The sequence below is a fragment of the Macaca mulatta genome, chromosome 11 (assembly GCF_049350105.2).
Source record: "Macaca mulatta isolate MMU2019108-1 chromosome 11, T2T-MMU8v2.0, whole genome shotgun sequence".
Classification (NCBI taxonomy): Eukaryota; Metazoa; Chordata; class Mammalia; order Primates; family Cercopithecidae; genus Macaca; species Macaca mulatta.
In genome coordinates, this window is record NC_133416.1 from 7,268,712 (window position 1) to 7,284,957 (window position 16,246).

Genomic DNA, 16,246 nt, shown 5'->3' on the forward strand with positions numbered 1-16,246 from the left:
CCTGCACACAGACAGGCATGCACACACCGGTCAAGACCCGCCTGACTCTCCAGCCTGCGCACACTCACCCTTTCGGCATTTGGAGCAGCTGAGGCAGTGCCTGAGGTGGTTCTCTGAAGCGGTGAAGGAGCCGCTCTCACACTCCCTGCAGTCCGTATCCTGCCCCGGGCCTGGACAGTCATTGTACAAGTAGGTTCCTGTGAATGGAGCAGCAGTTAGGCTGCAGGTGAGAGTTCAAGGAAGGAGCCCCATGCTAGGGACAACAGCCAGAGCCAATTCCCTGAAGTCTCTAGGAGAGGAGGGAGGGAGAAAATCCCAGTCCAGGAGAGGCAGCAAAGTTAGGGAAGAACATCTGGAAGAAGCAGAGGAAGAAGCAGCACCCCAGACCTGAGGGCATTCACCGTTTCCACTTGCCCCTACCTTTGTGGCACTTGGTACAGCAAACGGAATTATTTTGAGGGTGGATGTATTTTCCTTGGGGACACACACTATCTCTCTTCTCCCTGTCCCTGAGGGGAGGGACCAGTCCAATAACCCCTGAGGGGTATATTCCCACCAACAGCTCCAGGAGCACCTGGGGAAGAATCAGATAGAGGATAGACACCATCAGGAGAGGGAGGGATGGGAAGCTTAGGGGCAGCAGATCTAAAACTTCCCCAGCTCTGGCCGGGCGCGGTGGCTCAAGCCTGTAATCCCAGCACTTTGCGAGGCCAAGTCGGGCGGATCACGAGGTCAGGAGATCGAGACCATCCTGGCTAACTCGGTGAAACCCCGTCTCTACTAAAAAATACAAAAAACTAGCTGGGCGAGGTGGCAGGCGCCTGTAGTCCCAGATACACGGGAGGCTGAGGCAGGAGAATGGCGTAAACCTGGGAGGCGGAGGTTGCAGTGAGCTGAGATCCAGCCACTGCACTCCAGCCCAGGCGACAGAGCAAGACTCCGTCTCAATAAATAAATAAATAAATAAATAAATAATAAAAAATAAAAATAAAAATAAATAAATAAAACTTCCCCAGCTCAAGTCCTTCCTTGTGAAACATGCTGCCCAGGCCAACCCACTCACCAACGTTAGAGTTCTTCCTTGAATCTTAGACAGTTGGGATCATACAATCTGATGCTTATTGTTCTCTAGTTGTCCTGTGTGTTCATTTTTGTTCCCTCAACTCAAAGCTAGTAGGCCCCAGACCTAAGCTGTATTTTTTTTTTTTTTTTGAGACAGGATCTTGCTCTGTTGTCCAGGTTGGAGAGCAGTGATAAAATCACCACAGCCTCCACCATCCACACTCAAGCAGTCCTCCCACCTTAGCCTCCTGAATAGCTGGGACTACAGGCGTGCACCACCATGCCCAGCTAATTTTTTTTTATTTTTAGTAGAGTCAGGGTCTTGTTATGTTGCTCAGGCTGGTCTCAAAATCCTGAGCTCAAGTGATCCTCCCACCTTGACTTCCCAAAGTGCTAGGATTACAGGCGTGAGTCCAGCCCCGTATTTTATCCTTACTGTGAAATCCCCCACAGCAGCCAACAGTGCTGGACACAGGGCAGATGTTGAAAGGATGTGTTTTTGATTGGGAATTGGCAGGTTACTTCAGTGATGGCCCTTTCTTCCAACAAGCAGCCCTAAAGATTGGGGCGGTGTTTCTTCCTCTGGGTGCTGGGTTCACCGTGTGATTGCTTTGTGAACATTCACAGAGGTAAACAGTGAGGATCTGTGCACATCCCGGGAGTATTTCTAAAAAGGTCAGCTGGTGGTGGGGGCGAGTGATGTTCCTGTGAGCTCCACTCCTGGGGAGCGGGCAGAAGCAGAAGGAAGTTTCTTTACATGCTTGTATCAAACCTTACTCCGCCTCCTGCCCTCACATTCCCTGGCCCATCCCCTCCACCTCAAAATTTACACAAACACCCGGGGTTAGCAATGACAAATGGGGAGGAGAGTAAAAGGGAAAGGTTGGGGATCCCACATGGGTAGACGGGGGATAAAGTTGAGATGGGGGGAGGAGTGGGCAAAGGTGTGCAGGACACTCAAATAGAGCTGGCCAAGGCTAGTGACTCAGCTTGGATGACTGTCAGGTGGGAGCTGAGGGCATGCTGGGGAGTCCTGGAGCCCCTGCACGCCACGGTATTCTGGAAGGTACGCTTTGCAGTCTCAGGCCAACCTCACGGCAGCTAAACGGCTTGTCCTGTTCTGGCATCAGTGCCAGGAAAGCAAAGCCAGGAGTGAATATTTAGCTCCAACTTGGACTTTGATCTCTGCCAGCTTCATTTCCGGTTTTCCCTGGGCTGCGGTTTTGTTTTGTTTTTTTTTTTCTCTACTATAAGAGACACTTTGTGTAAAGATAAGAGGGTGTCCTCAACGTCTGTTAAACACTGAGGAGCAACTGACTCACCTGATCACAGAAACCCTAGGGCGGGGAAGGAGGGCCAGGCAGCCCACAGCCACCCAGCCTCACCAACTCCATATTTCGGAGCAGGAGGCCAGTCACAGCCTGAGTCAGCCACTGGGAGATGCTGCAACTGTAGCTGCGCAGGCCCGGAAGTTCAAGCCTCAGCCGCAAACATGGGAAGTCACACACAGAAACACAACAGCAGCCCCCGCAGGTGGAGGTGTGCGCCCCTGCTCAGAGGACAACCTTCCCCAGCCCACGCCAGCCAACGCCGTGCCACCTCCCCTGAGAACAGGACTGGGGCTTCCAGGGCAACAGGAAGGGTTTGGGGTGGTGATGGGAAGAACTTCCCAATCCTGAAAGTGTGGTTCCTTTCCCTGAAGAAGCTATTGGAGCACCCAAGGTCACTGGCACTTTGAATCCCATCCAGGGGGCTTGAGGCAGAGTCAACAGGCAGAGACAGAGTCATGACGAAGAACTGGGGGACGCCAGCCCCAGACAGCCTTAAAGGGAGCTTTTCAGGGACCTCTGGCCAGTGGGGAATGAGCCTCCCTGCGGGGAGGGAGGGAGACAGGCTTTCTCAGGCCACATGTTGCCTTCTCTTTCCAGCACTCTGGGGGTTAAGTCAGATCCGGGAAAGGGAAATATTTTCCCAGCAACTCCGCCCCAGTGACTCAGGCCAGAGGGAGGGAGATCCAGGGAGGGGAGAGGGAACTAGCAGCTTCCCCAGCTCCTCAAGGGTCATGAGTCAGCAGAAAGGCAGAAGGCACCAGCCTGCAAGAGGGACTCCATCTAATCCCTTCTTCCTATGGCCCAGTCCCTCCTTCCCATCCCCACTCAACCCCCTTTCAACCCCTCCCCTTTCCAAAAGCCAGGCCACAGACCCTTGTCCCACTTGGCCCTCATGTTCCGGGAAATGCCTCCCTCTCCCCGTTCCATCCCAAAGGGAAGTCTCCCTCGACCCCGGCTTCCGCCCATCAGGTCTGTGCCCTCCCCTCCCTGAGGGCCACTTGGCTCCTCCTAGCCCCTCAGCATCCTTTAGCTGAGGCCCCGCCCCAGCTCCTCCTCCCAGTTCAACACCCGTCCCGTGAGCTCTCACTCCAGCCCCCAACACGCCCCAGTCCCAGCAGGAAGCAAGCCGAGGCTGCCCTCCCACCCTGGGTTCACCACGTTCCCACAGCCTGGCTGGTTCTGGCCAGCTGTGCTGGGTTTGGGGGCCTCCCTGGCGTCCCCAGACAATCCTTAGGAAATAAGGCCAGTTCTGAGTCTCCACAGCCCCTCCCCAAGCCCACTGGCAGCACAGGAAAGGCTCCAGAGCCCTGAACACCCACTTCCAGGAACGAGGGAGCAGGCGAGAAGGGATGCCAGACGGAAGAACCAGCCCTGCTTCCCAGGCTTCCCCTGGCCCCCAGAATGCTCCGGGTCAGCCCTCTCTGACCCCTGGGAGCCAGGGCCCTCAGACTCCCCACCACTGGGCACCACTGCTGGCATCAGCTGGCCCCAGTGAGCCCAGTCCTCAGCAGTTGCATAAGTGAAGCAAAACAGCCGAAACAGGAGGTGAGCTCTTCAGGCCCAGACTCCAGCCTGGAGCAGAAGGGCAGGAAGCTGGGGTGCCTGTGGAGAGACAGTTGAGGGGGTGGCCCAACACCCCTCCAACTCCCCCACAATTTCCGCCAGAGAAGGCTTTAAAGTGTGACTTCCTGTGCTGGGGCTGCAGAGTGGGGAGGCGAAGCTGAGATCGGCCTTGTGGTCTGACCCTGATCCAGCCACCTTGCAGGGACCCAATCAGTCTTCCTTTCCCCCTCATTCATGTGTCTGTTCATTTAATGTCAAGATGTTGGGGGAGGCCATGGCAGCTTCTCCTCCAAGCGCCCAGCTGAGATCCCATCTTCCTCCCATGAAACCTCCATTGATGATATCTGTTTCCTCCACCCCAGCTCCTGAGACCCACAGCCCCTGTGGGCTCAACTCACGTGAACTGACCCTATCTACTTTTGGCTCTTATCATAATATGGTTATGTTGGTTGACAGATAGGATCTCCCCAAAGTGACCACGAACCTTGTAAGATGACAGATCAAATAACGTGTTGGTCAGAAAGTGTCTTATCCTCCCCTGGTGTCCTCTCAGCTCCCAGAACCAGGCCTCCAGACTGGGAGCAGATAAATACAGATCAACTGATCGATCTAATGACACATCTGTCTTCCACTCTGGTGGAAGCCAGTGATTCTCAAAGAGGGAGATGAGGAGACAGCACCCCTAGTAGGAATATATTTATCTCCAGGGGAGAGTTTTCAGACCATCCCCCCACCTCCCCACACACAAGCACACACACCCTTACTGAAGAGTCTGGTGTGCTCCTCTCCTTTTGAGAACCACTGATGAGTGAACACAGTGCGTCCGAATCACACAAAGGCAGAAAGAAGTTGGAGCACCTCTCCTCTAGCTTGGTAGGTGCACCCTTCCACACGACCATTCCCCTGGCCCTTAACATGCCCCAAACGGACTTCATCCATCTCCTCACCTAGACAAATGTCACACCATCAACTTCCCGGATGAATGTTGAGACCCTGCCACGCTCCCTCCCCAGGGCCCTGTCCCTATCCCTGCTGCCATCCCATGTGTCAGTCTTGCAAGGCCTCCCTCTGTGATCTCTTAGCCCTCTCTGCATCCCTGGGTTGCCTCACACCTGGGTTATTGCAGTTGTCTTCTAGCCTCTCTTCTGCTCCCACCCATCCTACACACATTTTTATCTTCATTCAGGCTTTAAATAGCACGCACAAGTGTGTGAACCTTCCTCTCCATCTCCAGAGCCTGGCTCCAAAACACTTCCATGGTCATGGAAATGATCTGAATGGGCACCTCCAGGGATGCCTCACTTCTCTTTTTTTTTTAAACAGGGTCTCACTCTGTCGCAGTTCACTGCAACCTTCACCACCAGGATGGAATGTAGTGGTGTGGTCAGGGCTCACTACAACCTCCACCTCCTGGGCCCAAGCGATTCTCCTGAGCTCAGTCTCCCAAATGCTGGGATGACAAGCACGCCCCACCATGCCCCGCTAATCTTCGTATTTTTTGTACAGACAGGGTTTTACTGTGTTGCCCAGGCTAGTCTCGAACTCCTGGACTCAGGCAATCCACACGCCTCGGCCTCCTGAAGTGCTAGAATTACAGGCATGAGCCACGGCACCCATCTGAGATGCCTCACCTCACTTCTAATCACAGTCCAGGCACAGAGTGTGCCCTAAGAGAACAGCTTCTGAATAAACGAATGAAATGAATTCCTCCACCTGGGACCATATTCAACACTCTTCCTCCATCCTCTCCCCGACTCCCTCTAATTTTCCCATTCATATTTCTTAGTGTTTCTCAACATGGTCTTTCCACTCCCACCAAGGTGTCTGATTTCCTGCCACCCTGCCCATCAACACAAAATCCCATCTCTCCATTTCTCTCCCCTTCCTCACATCAGTGTCCGATTCTGCCTCCCTCCTTTATAGCTACCCTGACAGGCAGTGACTTCAGATGTCAGCTCCACATCCACTTTTCTATGAGGCTTTCCCTCCCCCATCCCATCTGACCCATCTCTTGTTCCTTAATTCATTCAGCAAATAGCTAAGGAGTACAGTTTATGTGACAGGTCCTGTATGGGTGCTAGGGATGCTGAGGTGGATAATACACAGCTCGTGCTCTCAAGAACTCTCGCTTGAGTCAAAGACAGTCAGTTGTTGGCACTGACCTCTACACAGGGAATGCTGCAGTTGCACGGCGAAGGACACTGAAGCAGCGTGGGGAAGCTCCTGAATTTTCTGGAGCTGAGCACAGGAGCTGAGACCGGCTAAGCAAGGCAAGGCAGTGGACTAAGGCTCGTCTCCTTCCCCAGTTCCTTCTCCTCCCATTGGTGCTCCAGGACACCACATCACCATGCATTTGTGGATATTTTCCTCCGGATTGCTCTGACATCATTTTTCACTGTAAGCCATCTTGGTTCCTAGGCTGTAAGCTCTTTGAGAGCAGCAAAATCCTGTTTGCTTTGCCACCATTTCTCCTGTATCATTCTTCCCTACTCCCCTACCTCACCTCACCGCCCCCCCCGCCCCTACGTCCACCCCCCACACAGTACGCTCTGCATTGCCCATTGAATGGTGAGACATTCAGAAGGATGTTGCATTCCCTTTGTTTCCCCTTTCCCCCAGCTCCAGGCCAGGCTTCTGTCTCTTAGGAGACGTAATCCCACCTGGGCTGAAGCACCCCAGGACCCAGGCACTTCCCTTTACCTGTTCAGGCTACATTTACCCTCTATTTTCCAAACACGGGTAACCACCCAGTAATTACTACTAATCACAGCAATATAAACACTTTATTGAGTGCTTTCTATTTGCTACAACCTGTTTCCCTGATGGACTGTCAAAGCTATGGGCAGGGATTTTGTTCTCTGCTGTAATCCCAGCACCTATCACAGTGTCTAGCCCAGAGTGCACACTTAACAAATCAAAGGAACACTTAACATGTATCAGTCTATTCAATCTTCAAAACAACAGTATGAGGTCATGACTATGACCCCCGTTGTGGAGATAAAGAAACAAAGGCATGGAAGGTTAGGTTATAGAAGCTGCTCCTGTTCGTGCAGCAGGTGTGTGAGGGAGCCAGGGCTGCCCCCAAACAGAAAACAGAAGCAGGATGTCAGGGCAGCTGGCTGGTGGGGAGACCGTGGGGGGAAGGACAGCGGGAGGAAGGGAAGAGGGGGTGGGACTAAGGAGGAGGGAGAAGGAGAAGAGTGAGACCCTGACAAGGGACGTGCTGTTTGGGGACCTGAGGCTGGAAATGTGGGACCGGAGCGGAGCAGAGAGGAGGGGAAGGAGGACTAGCGAGAAAAGATTTCAAAAAAAGAGGCTCTGAGAAGTCTGAGGAGAGTCTGGGGAGATTGTTGGAAAGAAAGGAATGGTGGGAGAGGAAAAGTATAAGGCACTAAAGAGAGGGGAGGTAGGCGCAGCCTTCAGAGGCCGGGCAGGGCAGGGCCACAACAGGACAGGGAAAATCTGCCCAACTAGATGGGCCCAGGGCATCTGAACGGGATGATTCCTGGGCCAAGACGTGGAGGACGATCAAGGATACATTGAAACAAGGCTGAAGCCAGAGAAAGGGACATTTTCCAGTGACGAAAACAACTTTCTACCAACTTCCCCAAACTGAACTGTAGAATAAGAAACCAAGGGATTGTTGTTTAGCTCTGTGGAAAGCAGCGGGGAGGGGAAGCTGGAGGACAGGCCCAGCGACACTGACCAGGTGGGGGTAGGGCTAGCTCCCTGGGCAGGCTCAGTCCCACAGAGGCCACCCGCCTAGCAGCAGGCAGAAGGGTAAAGAATGTCCCCAGGTGAGAGACCGGGGCTTGGCCAGGGTACTGGGGACGCTGTCCACTGGGTTGCCTTGCCCCATCCAGTGTCCCAGCCCATTCTCAAATACCTCCCGCCACAGGCATCCCAAACCCACCACACCACCCCATCCCCACTCCTCAACTCACTCCCCCACTTCACCAGCCGCCAAACTCCTGCCCTACAGGGTGTGCTCTGCCAGGTTCCACAGGCAGCCTTGCCTCCCCACGGCCCAGCACACTGCAGGCCAGCCAGCTGACTGCAGGGACAGAATTCAGAACCGTCTGGACTCCCAGAGCACTAACCTTCCTACTCCCACTCCTTTCCTTTCCCCGCCAAATCTGCCCCACCCTGGGCCTATCACCTGCCCACATTCCCTTGGCCCTCGCAAACTTCCACGGCTGTCAGGGCTCAGGGCTTCCTTTTACTCTCTCCCTCTCAAACTTCTCCCATTCCCCTGCCTCAGCGCAGCCCCTACTCCAAGCGGTGGATGCATGGGGAACCCCACACTGGCAGTGGCTGACGTTAGGACCTGCAGGCCTGAGGCCGGCGCCAGGACCAGGCCCGGGCAGGAGAGGCTCGGCCCCCTCCCGGAGAGGGCCCACGCCGGCCGGGCGGTGCCTCGCCCACCAGCCCACTCTTCCCTTTGTCCCTGGTCTCACCAGTGGCAGCAGTAGGTCAGGCACGGTGGAGAGGCCCATGCCAGACAGCTATGGCCTCTCACTCCCCCATTTGGGCTCAGGACAGTGTGGCAGCGGCAGCGCTGGCGGCTTCCCGGGACTCGGTCTGTCCAGGACGTCCCAAGTGTCTTGGGGTGACAGTTGAGGGTTGAGACTCGGGCATAGAGACCACGGCCTGGTTCCAGTGATCTTGAACCCCAAAGGCCAGAACTGGAGCCTGAGTCCAGAGAATTCTGAGAAAATTAAAGCAGAGAGGAGGAGAGAGGAGGTGGGAGGGGAAGAGTGAGGCGGTGTTGCAACAGCGGGACAGGAAGAGCTGGAGGAGGAGGCCAGAGGAGGCGGGAGGAGGAGGCCCAAGGTTCTTTAACTCTTTGTAGTCCAGTCACAAGCGCAAGAGTCTCAGATCTGGCTGCCTTGCGCCCCCAACCCACCAATCCGACCACTCCCAACCAAACACCAAGGGGCAATAAGCCGCTTCCCCGCATCCCTAGCCTTTCCTAAATGGAACACAGCAATGAAAAGACCCAGAGTTTGGGAGTCAAATTCTCTGGGTTCCAGTTCAGAATGCTTAGCTTCTTAGCTGGGTGGTCTCGGACACATAACTGAACCTCTCTGGGTCCGTTTTCCAATTTGCAGAGTGGAGATAACCTGTCTCCTGGGGTTCCTGCAAGGATTTGTTCAGACACGAGAGACATAGATAAGCGTCTGACACATGATAGATACTCCATGTCCCTTAGTAATCCTCCCCTTTACTCCACAATTCTTCACTAGCCTCCTAGTCTCCCTCTTTCTTGGGAATTTACCGATCCAATCCAAACCTCAAAGTAAGTCCTAACCCTCATTTTCTGCCCTGACTGGGTCCCTGCCACTTCTCACCCCAGGTCTCATCCAGTCGCTGCCTGGCCAGGTCCCCCTACCCTGCCCCACTGTTGATCCTGGCTCTGCCACCAATCGTGGGACATCAGGCAACTCCTCTCCTAAGCCTCTGTTGGTTCCTCATTTATTAAATAGGGGTAACAATGCCTGCCCACCTACATGGGGAGAGTGATACCATGAGCATCAATGAGACATATCCACTAAGCTGCCGTGGAAATAAAGATATCTCCATCAAGTGTTCCTAGTATATTCCCAGTGCTCTTTCCTAAATATTCCAATACCTCAATTATAACTAACCTTAGAGATCATCTACTACAACCCCCTAGGTTTTTTTTTATTTCTCCATTTGCTTGTTTTTCATTTTTGTGTTTGTTTCGAGGGTCCGCTCTGTTTCCCAAGCTGGAGTGCAGTGGTACCATCACAGCACACTGCAGCCTCGACCTCCCAGGCTCAAGTAATTCTCCCACCTCAGCCTCCCAAGTAGCTGGGACTATAGGTGCATATCACCACGCCCGGGTAATTTTTGTACTTTTTGTAGAGACAGGGTCTTGCCATGTTACACAGGCTGGTCTTGAACTCCTGGGTCCAAGCGATCTGCCCACCTCAGCCTCCCAAAGATCTAGGATTACAGGTGTGAGCCACCATGCCCGGCCAACCCCCGGTTTTATAGAGGAGAAAACTGAGGTCCAGAAACCCAGTGTGCCAGGAGGCAGAGCCAACCGAGAACCCCAGACTCCTGACTCCCAATCCAAGGGCTGTTTTGGCTATGAGACACACGCTGCCACTTTATCTGTTACTGAGTCAGACCCCACATCCTGACTCTGGTTACTTTATGCCATCCCCACAGATGCAGACATCTCCCAAGAGAATCCTACAACAAAGGTACAGCATTTACCCAACTATCTTCTTGGTACAATGACCTTTCCTACACCCGCCCAAGGGCCTTCAGCTGCTGAGGCAGCTAGAAATGCAGGGAGACAGAGAAGAGGGAGGCCCTAGGGCTTTGGAACTTGAAATCAGAGCTTCTCACCCCTTCTCCCTCTGAAATGACCTCCCAGCCCCAAGTCCACCGTCCCCTGGCTCTTCCTGGCTTCCCCTCTGTGATCCGTAGATGAGAATGGAGCTTCTGTGTCCCTCACTGCTGGGGGAGCTGACTTTACTCCGTCCCATCATCCAGCTTCTGGAGAACTGTAGGGTTGAAAGTGGATTCAGAAAGGAAGCAGCTCACCACCATCACAAAGGTAGACCCCGGGGACAGTAGAAGCGAACCCAAAGCGGAGTTCTTGAAGAAGCAGGGGCCTTAGAATCAAGTGCAAGTTTCCAGTATGAAGCAGTGAGAAGAACCTCAGTCTGCTCATCTAAAAAATGGGAAACTTGCTGGTACCCTTCACAGAACTGGCTTGATGCTTAAATCAGGCATATAAAGTGTTTAGCAAGTGTTTGCCTTATATTAAGCATTTAATAAGTCGTAGCAATTATTATTATTATTTTTGAAACAGGAGCTTGCTCTGTCACCCAGGCTAAAGTGCAAATGGTGCAATCGTAGCTCACCTAACCTAGAACTCTTGGCCTCAAGTTAGCCTCCCACCTCAGCCTTCCGAGTGGCTAAGACTACCATTGCACACCACTATGCCCAGCTAGTTGTATTAATGATTAATAACAACTTCAGAAGGATAAGTGATACAGGGGAGTGTGGTATGGGAGAGGGCGGCAAAAAAAAAAAAAAAAAAAAAAAAAGGCAGAGCGCAGTGGCTCATGCCTGTAATCCCAGCACTTTGGGAGGTTGAGGCAGGCGAATCACAAGGTCAGGAGTTCGAGATCAACCTGACCAACATGGTGAAACCCTGTGTCTACTAAAAATACAAAAATTAGCCAGGCATGGTGGCCCGTGCCTATAATCCCAGCTACTCATGAGGCTGAGGCAGGAGAATTCCTTGAACCCGGGAGGCAGAGGTTGCAGTGAGCCAAGATCCTGCCACTTTACTCCAGCCTGGCCGACAGAGCGAGACTCTGTATCAAAAAAAGAAACCAACTTCAACGTCCTATTTTTTTTTTTTTTTTTTTGAGATAGAGTTTCACTCTTGTTGCCCAGGCTGAAGTGCAGTGGCATGATCTCGGCTCACTGCAAGCTGGGCCTTCCAGGTTCACGCCATTCTTCTGCCTCAGCCTTCCAAGTAGCTGGGACTACAGGCACCCACCACCACGCCTGGCTAATTTTTTTTTTTTTTTTTTTTGAGACAGCGTCTCACTCTGTCACCCAGGCTGGAGTGCAGTGGCACGATCTAGGCTCACTGCCAGCTCCGCCTCCTGGGTTCACGCCATTCTCCTGCCTCAGCCTCCTGAGTAGCTGGGACTACAGGCACCTGCCACCTCCCCTGGCTAATGTTTTGTATTTTTAGTAGAGACGGGGTTTCACTGTGTTAGCCAGGATGGTCTTGATCTCCTGACCTCGTGATCCGCCCGTCTCGACCTCCCAAAGTGCTGGGATTATGGGCTTCAGTCACCGTGCCCGACCTGGCTAAGTTTTTTTTGTATTTTTAGTAGAGACAGGGTTTCACTGTGTTAGCCAGGATGGTCTCTATCTCCTGACCTTGTGATCCACCTGCCTCCACCTCCCAAAGTGCTGGGATTACAGGTGTGAGCCACTGTACCCGGCCTTTTTTTCTGATAGAGTTTCGCTCTTGTTGCCCAGGCCGAAGTGCAGTGGCGCAATCTCGGCTCACTACAACCTCCGCCTCCCAGGTTCAAGCAATTCTCCTGCTCAGCCTCCCAAGTAGCTGGGATTATAGGCATGTGCCATCACGCCTGGCTAATTTTTTGTATTTAGGAGAGACGGGGTTTCTCCATGTTAGCTAGGCTAGTCTTGAACTCCTGACTTCAGGTAACACCCACCTCAACCTCCCAAAGTGCTGGGATTACAGGCATGAGCCTCCGCGCCGGGCCTCAATGTCCTATTTTTAATATTAAAAGGTATTTCTAATAGTCTGTGCAAAGTGCCAAAGCCATGACACATAGCCTGCCACAAAAGGAGAATATTGTTCAATATTTAGGATAAATGCTTATTTACTCAATGACTTTACAACTTTGACATATGTTGTATTAAATTTTTCAATAAAATTTTGTTTAGAAAAAAAGAAAAGATGGTGAGAAGTGGGTGGATCTAGGAATATGAAAAGCCAGCACGTTTTGTGGAGGAGGTGAGAATGAGACCATCATCCCTCCAGGGATAGAAAAAAATCATGGTCAGAGGAGATGGAGAAACAGGAAAGGGGCAGACTGGGGATGGCAGAATTGGCTGTTTGGGTTTGTAGAGCAAAGGATGAAGAAAACAGCTACAGAGAGCAGTGACCTTCCTCCCCCATGTCACACACATAGGTGCGTGCACGTGCACACACACACACACACACACACACACACACAGGCACATGCTTAACCCAAAGGGTCACTGAACTCCAAGTCCAGGTGACGTGGGTTCTAGCCCCAGACCTGCCATTCAGACTCCACGTGTCACAGTGTGGCAGGGTGAGTCATAGAAAGGGAGCTGGGTTCATGGCTAGTTCTGTAAGAATTATGAAGTTCAGCAAGTCACATCAACTACTAAGCCTGATAAGGAAAATGAGTCAACTTGAACCCTTTTATCGCTAACAGCTTGATTCCAACTCCTAACCCCAGGGTCCAGGAGTAACCCATAGACAAGCGAATGGAGATAAGGAGACAGCTCCGGGAAAAAAAAGCAGGAGGCAAGAGAAGCAGGAGTCTGGGGGAGCTGACTACAGTCATCCGTAATACATCTGGCTGTGTCCGGCAGGTCCTCCCGCCCCAGCCAGAGGAGTGGGTGCTGGGGCCCAGGCGGGCCAAGGCTGAAGCTGAGCGGGCAGACAAGGGCAGTCTGCACCTGAGGGCTCTGACGGAGGAGAATGCTGAAGCAACACCATTTCCCCTTCATCAGCTCAAGTCTAGGAAAGGGAAGTCAGCAGTCGCCACACCGTATTAGGTCATGACCCTGTCTATCTTCCTATCCCCGTCACCAGCTCCTTCTCCTCCTTCCCCGAGGTCTTCCCCCTTTGGCTCCTCAGAACAGGAAGGCTGCAATTAAGATGAATGAGACTAAGGTGGCAGGGACAGAATCCCCAAAGATGGTGAGAAAGGGTCACTTCCGGATTCCAGGTGTTATGCTGGAGTGGGGGAGAAGCCAGGGTCAGAGAGCTGGAATTCCACTCGCACATCCTTCAGCCCCTCCCTGGAGCTCGGTCTCTCCTCTACTAAAGCTGGGAGGATTCCTTGTGCCCCTCTCTGCAATCATGTACCCATAAGACCACATAAGGCTTTGCATTTCCAGGAGAAACTGGCCTGAGCCTCGTCATCCTCCACCACCACCAGGCAGCTGATGGGAGGCAGGCAGATGACGGTTCATTGCCTCCAGGTGGTAAGTGGGACTCAGCAAATGCGGCGGCGGGGGTGGGGAGGTTAGTGATGATGGTGACTAAAGGAGATAAGGAAAAGGAGGTTCAGACACTGGAGAGGGCAAGTCTCCCCAAACACTGCGAGGTAGGTCCCCTGAAGGGACGGCACCATGTCTTCCCCCTTCCACCCTAACATGGAAGATGCTCATGGGCACACAGCAGACACTCAGCAACGCCCATAGGCACACAGCAGATGCTCAGCAATGACCATGGAGGAATTCACCAGACCGTTTGCCCCTCTTAAGACCCTGTGGGCCGGGCGCGGTGGCTCAAGCCTGTAATCCCAGCACTTTGGGTGGCCGAGGCGGGTGGATCACGAGGTCAGGAGATCGAGACTATCCTGGCTAACACGGTGAAACCCCGTCTCTACTAAAAAAAAAAAAATACAAAAAATTAGCCGGGCGTGGTAGCGGGCGCCTGTAGTCCCAGCTACTTGGGAGGCTGAGTCGGGAGAATGGCGTGAACCCAGGGGGCGGAGCTTGCAGTGAGCCGAGATCGCGCCACTGCACTCCAGCCTGGGAGACACAGCGAGACTCCGTCTCAAAAAAAAAACAAAGACCCTGTGAAGGGCCGGGCGCGGTGGCTCAAGCCTGTAATCCCAGCACTTTGGGAGGCCGAGACGGGCGGATCACGAGGTCAGGAGATCGAGACCATCCTGGCTGACACGGTGAAACCCCGTCTCTACTTTAAAAATACAAAAAACTAGCCGGGCGAGGTGGCGGGTGCCTGTAGTCCCAGCTACTCGGGAGGCTGAGGCAGGAGAATGGCGTGAACCCGGGAGGCGGAGCTTGCAGTGAGCTGAGATCCGGCCACTGCACTCCAGCCTGAGCGGCACAGCGAGACTCCGTCTCAAAAAAAAAAAAAAAAAAAAAAAAAAAAAAAAAAGACCCTGTGAAGAACGATCACTTTCGTGGTGCAACCAAGGGCCATGGGAGTGTGTACCCTCCCCCAGCCCCATGACCACCCAGAAGCTTGGGTGGTGACTTGTATCCACTCCCTACCCCCATCCAGCTCTCCAGACATTCCTTTATGCAACAAACATTTATTGAGCATCTGCCTACTTGCTTCAAGCAGGATGATGGGCTAGACACGGAGCATACATAAACGGGCAAGACTCAGTCCCTGGCCACAAGGCCCTCACAGTCCAGTTGGGGAGGCAGACACAAATGTACAAGAAAGTATGGTGCAACAGCAACACTCCAGCAGATGTTATAGTGTGCTACGGGAGCCCACCAGAAAGGGGAGTGATCAATTTTTGGGACGACAAGATGTGGCAGAAGCCTTCACAAAAGTAATGGTGTCTGAGCAGGGTTCTGAGGGATGCATAGGAGTTCTCCGGCAGATGGCTGGGGAAGCTTTCAGGCTGAGAAAATATCTTAAGCAGACATGTAGAGGGACGAAAGACACAGGACAGAAGCGCTGGAGCATGGCTCTGTGAGGGCACGGGTATGAGCCTAGAGGAGCCCTGGAGCTGCCTTTACTTATACGGGTCTGCTCTGGCCCTGGCTCTCGGGAGTCAGGGAAGGGGAATTGCCTAAGTAATAAAGGGGGCTTTTGGGTGGGGTTTCCCACCCAAGTTCAAGATGAGGAGCAGACATCTGTGTTACTGGAGAGCAGTGTGGCCAGGTCAGTCAGGGGCTGGCTTCAGCTGTCGCCAGGCAGGAAACGCGTGCATGCCTGTGTGTACCCTTGGTTGTGTTTTGTCCTGGTCATCAGCCATTTCTTAGGAAAGTTCCTTGTCAAAGCTCCAAGTTTGGCTTGGCTGATCCAAGGGAAAAGGAGACTTAGCTGCAGTTGGGTGGGGAAACCAGAGTGTTCAGAGGCAGTACCAAGGGGTACAGAGCCAGAGCCAAGGCACTTCTGGGCAGCTTCATTGGCCACTGTTCTTGGAACAACTTCCTGAGCCCCTTACCCATCTCGCTTCCCCTCCACACATCAAAGGCAGTTTGGGCGGCTCTGAGAGGAAGCCCTGCACATCCTTCAATCTTGCCAAGGGCAGCACCCTCCCACCAGGGGAGCATCTGCCTTGGTGCAAGGAACCTCTCCTCTCTCAGGGCCCCCCCAGAGGATAGGCAGTGGAGCTGGCCCCTGCGGAGCCCCCTGGAGATGGGCAGGGGCCCAGGGTGGCATAGGCAGGGGGAGGGGCTGTCAAGGCTGGGGAGGGAGCAGGGCCTAGTTGGGACAAGTACAGAGATGTGGGGTGGGGGCAGAAGTGGGAAGGCGGGGAGGATGCCTGGGTGGAGGCCACCTCCTGAGCACCCCTGTCCCCTCGGCCTGGAGACCAGTATCGGCTTCGGAACCTTCGGAGCAGCAGGAGGAATGTGATGACCAGCAGGTCAAAGATGAGCTCAGCCATCTCCACCACAGACAGCACTGAGGAGCCGAACCACAGGCTCCACTGGCTGCCCAGGTTGGACAGGAGGGTGACCATCTGTGAGAGAAGAGGTACATTGATGATGGGACAGAGGGTTCTGGA

General features: G+C 53.4%; 2 protein-coding genes across 27 annotated transcripts in view; both read right to left on the bottom strand.

Moving 5' to 3' along the window:
• The window catches only part of TNFRSF1A (TNF receptor superfamily member 1A), a 14,228-nt gene extending 5,548 nt beyond the window's left edge, over positions 1-8,680 (bottom strand). For 3 of the 7 annotated variants that reach the window (XM_015150885.3, XM_077953339.1, XM_077953341.1), the window contains exons 1-3: positions 8,414-8,680; positions 421-574; positions 69-197 (exon numbers count right to left, since the gene is read on the bottom strand). In XM_015150885.3, the coding sequence (XP_015006371.3) occupies positions 69-197; positions 421-574; positions 8,414-8,452 (322 nt within the window). In that variant the 5' untranslated portion in view covers positions 8,453-8,680. Of the gene's footprint in view, positions 1-68; positions 221-380; positions 591-1,498; positions 1,783-8,413 lie in introns of all 7 variants that reach the window. The other 4 variants (XM_077953344.1, XM_077953343.1, XM_077953340.1 and 1 more) reach the window with 4 other exon arrangements.
• A 6,116-nt stretch (positions 8,681-14,796) lies between these two features.
• Positions 14,797-16,246, bottom strand: part of SCNN1A (sodium channel epithelial 1 subunit alpha) — a 36,808-nt gene continuing 35,358 nt past the window's right edge. For all 20 annotated transcript variants that reach the window (XM_015150888.3, XM_077953389.1, XM_077953390.1 and 17 more), the window contains one exon: positions 14,797-16,201. In XM_015150888.3, coding sequence (XP_015006374.3) covers positions 15,821-16,201 — 381 coding nt within the window. In that variant the 3' untranslated portion in view covers positions 14,797-15,820. The remainder of the gene's footprint in view (positions 16,202-16,246) is intronic.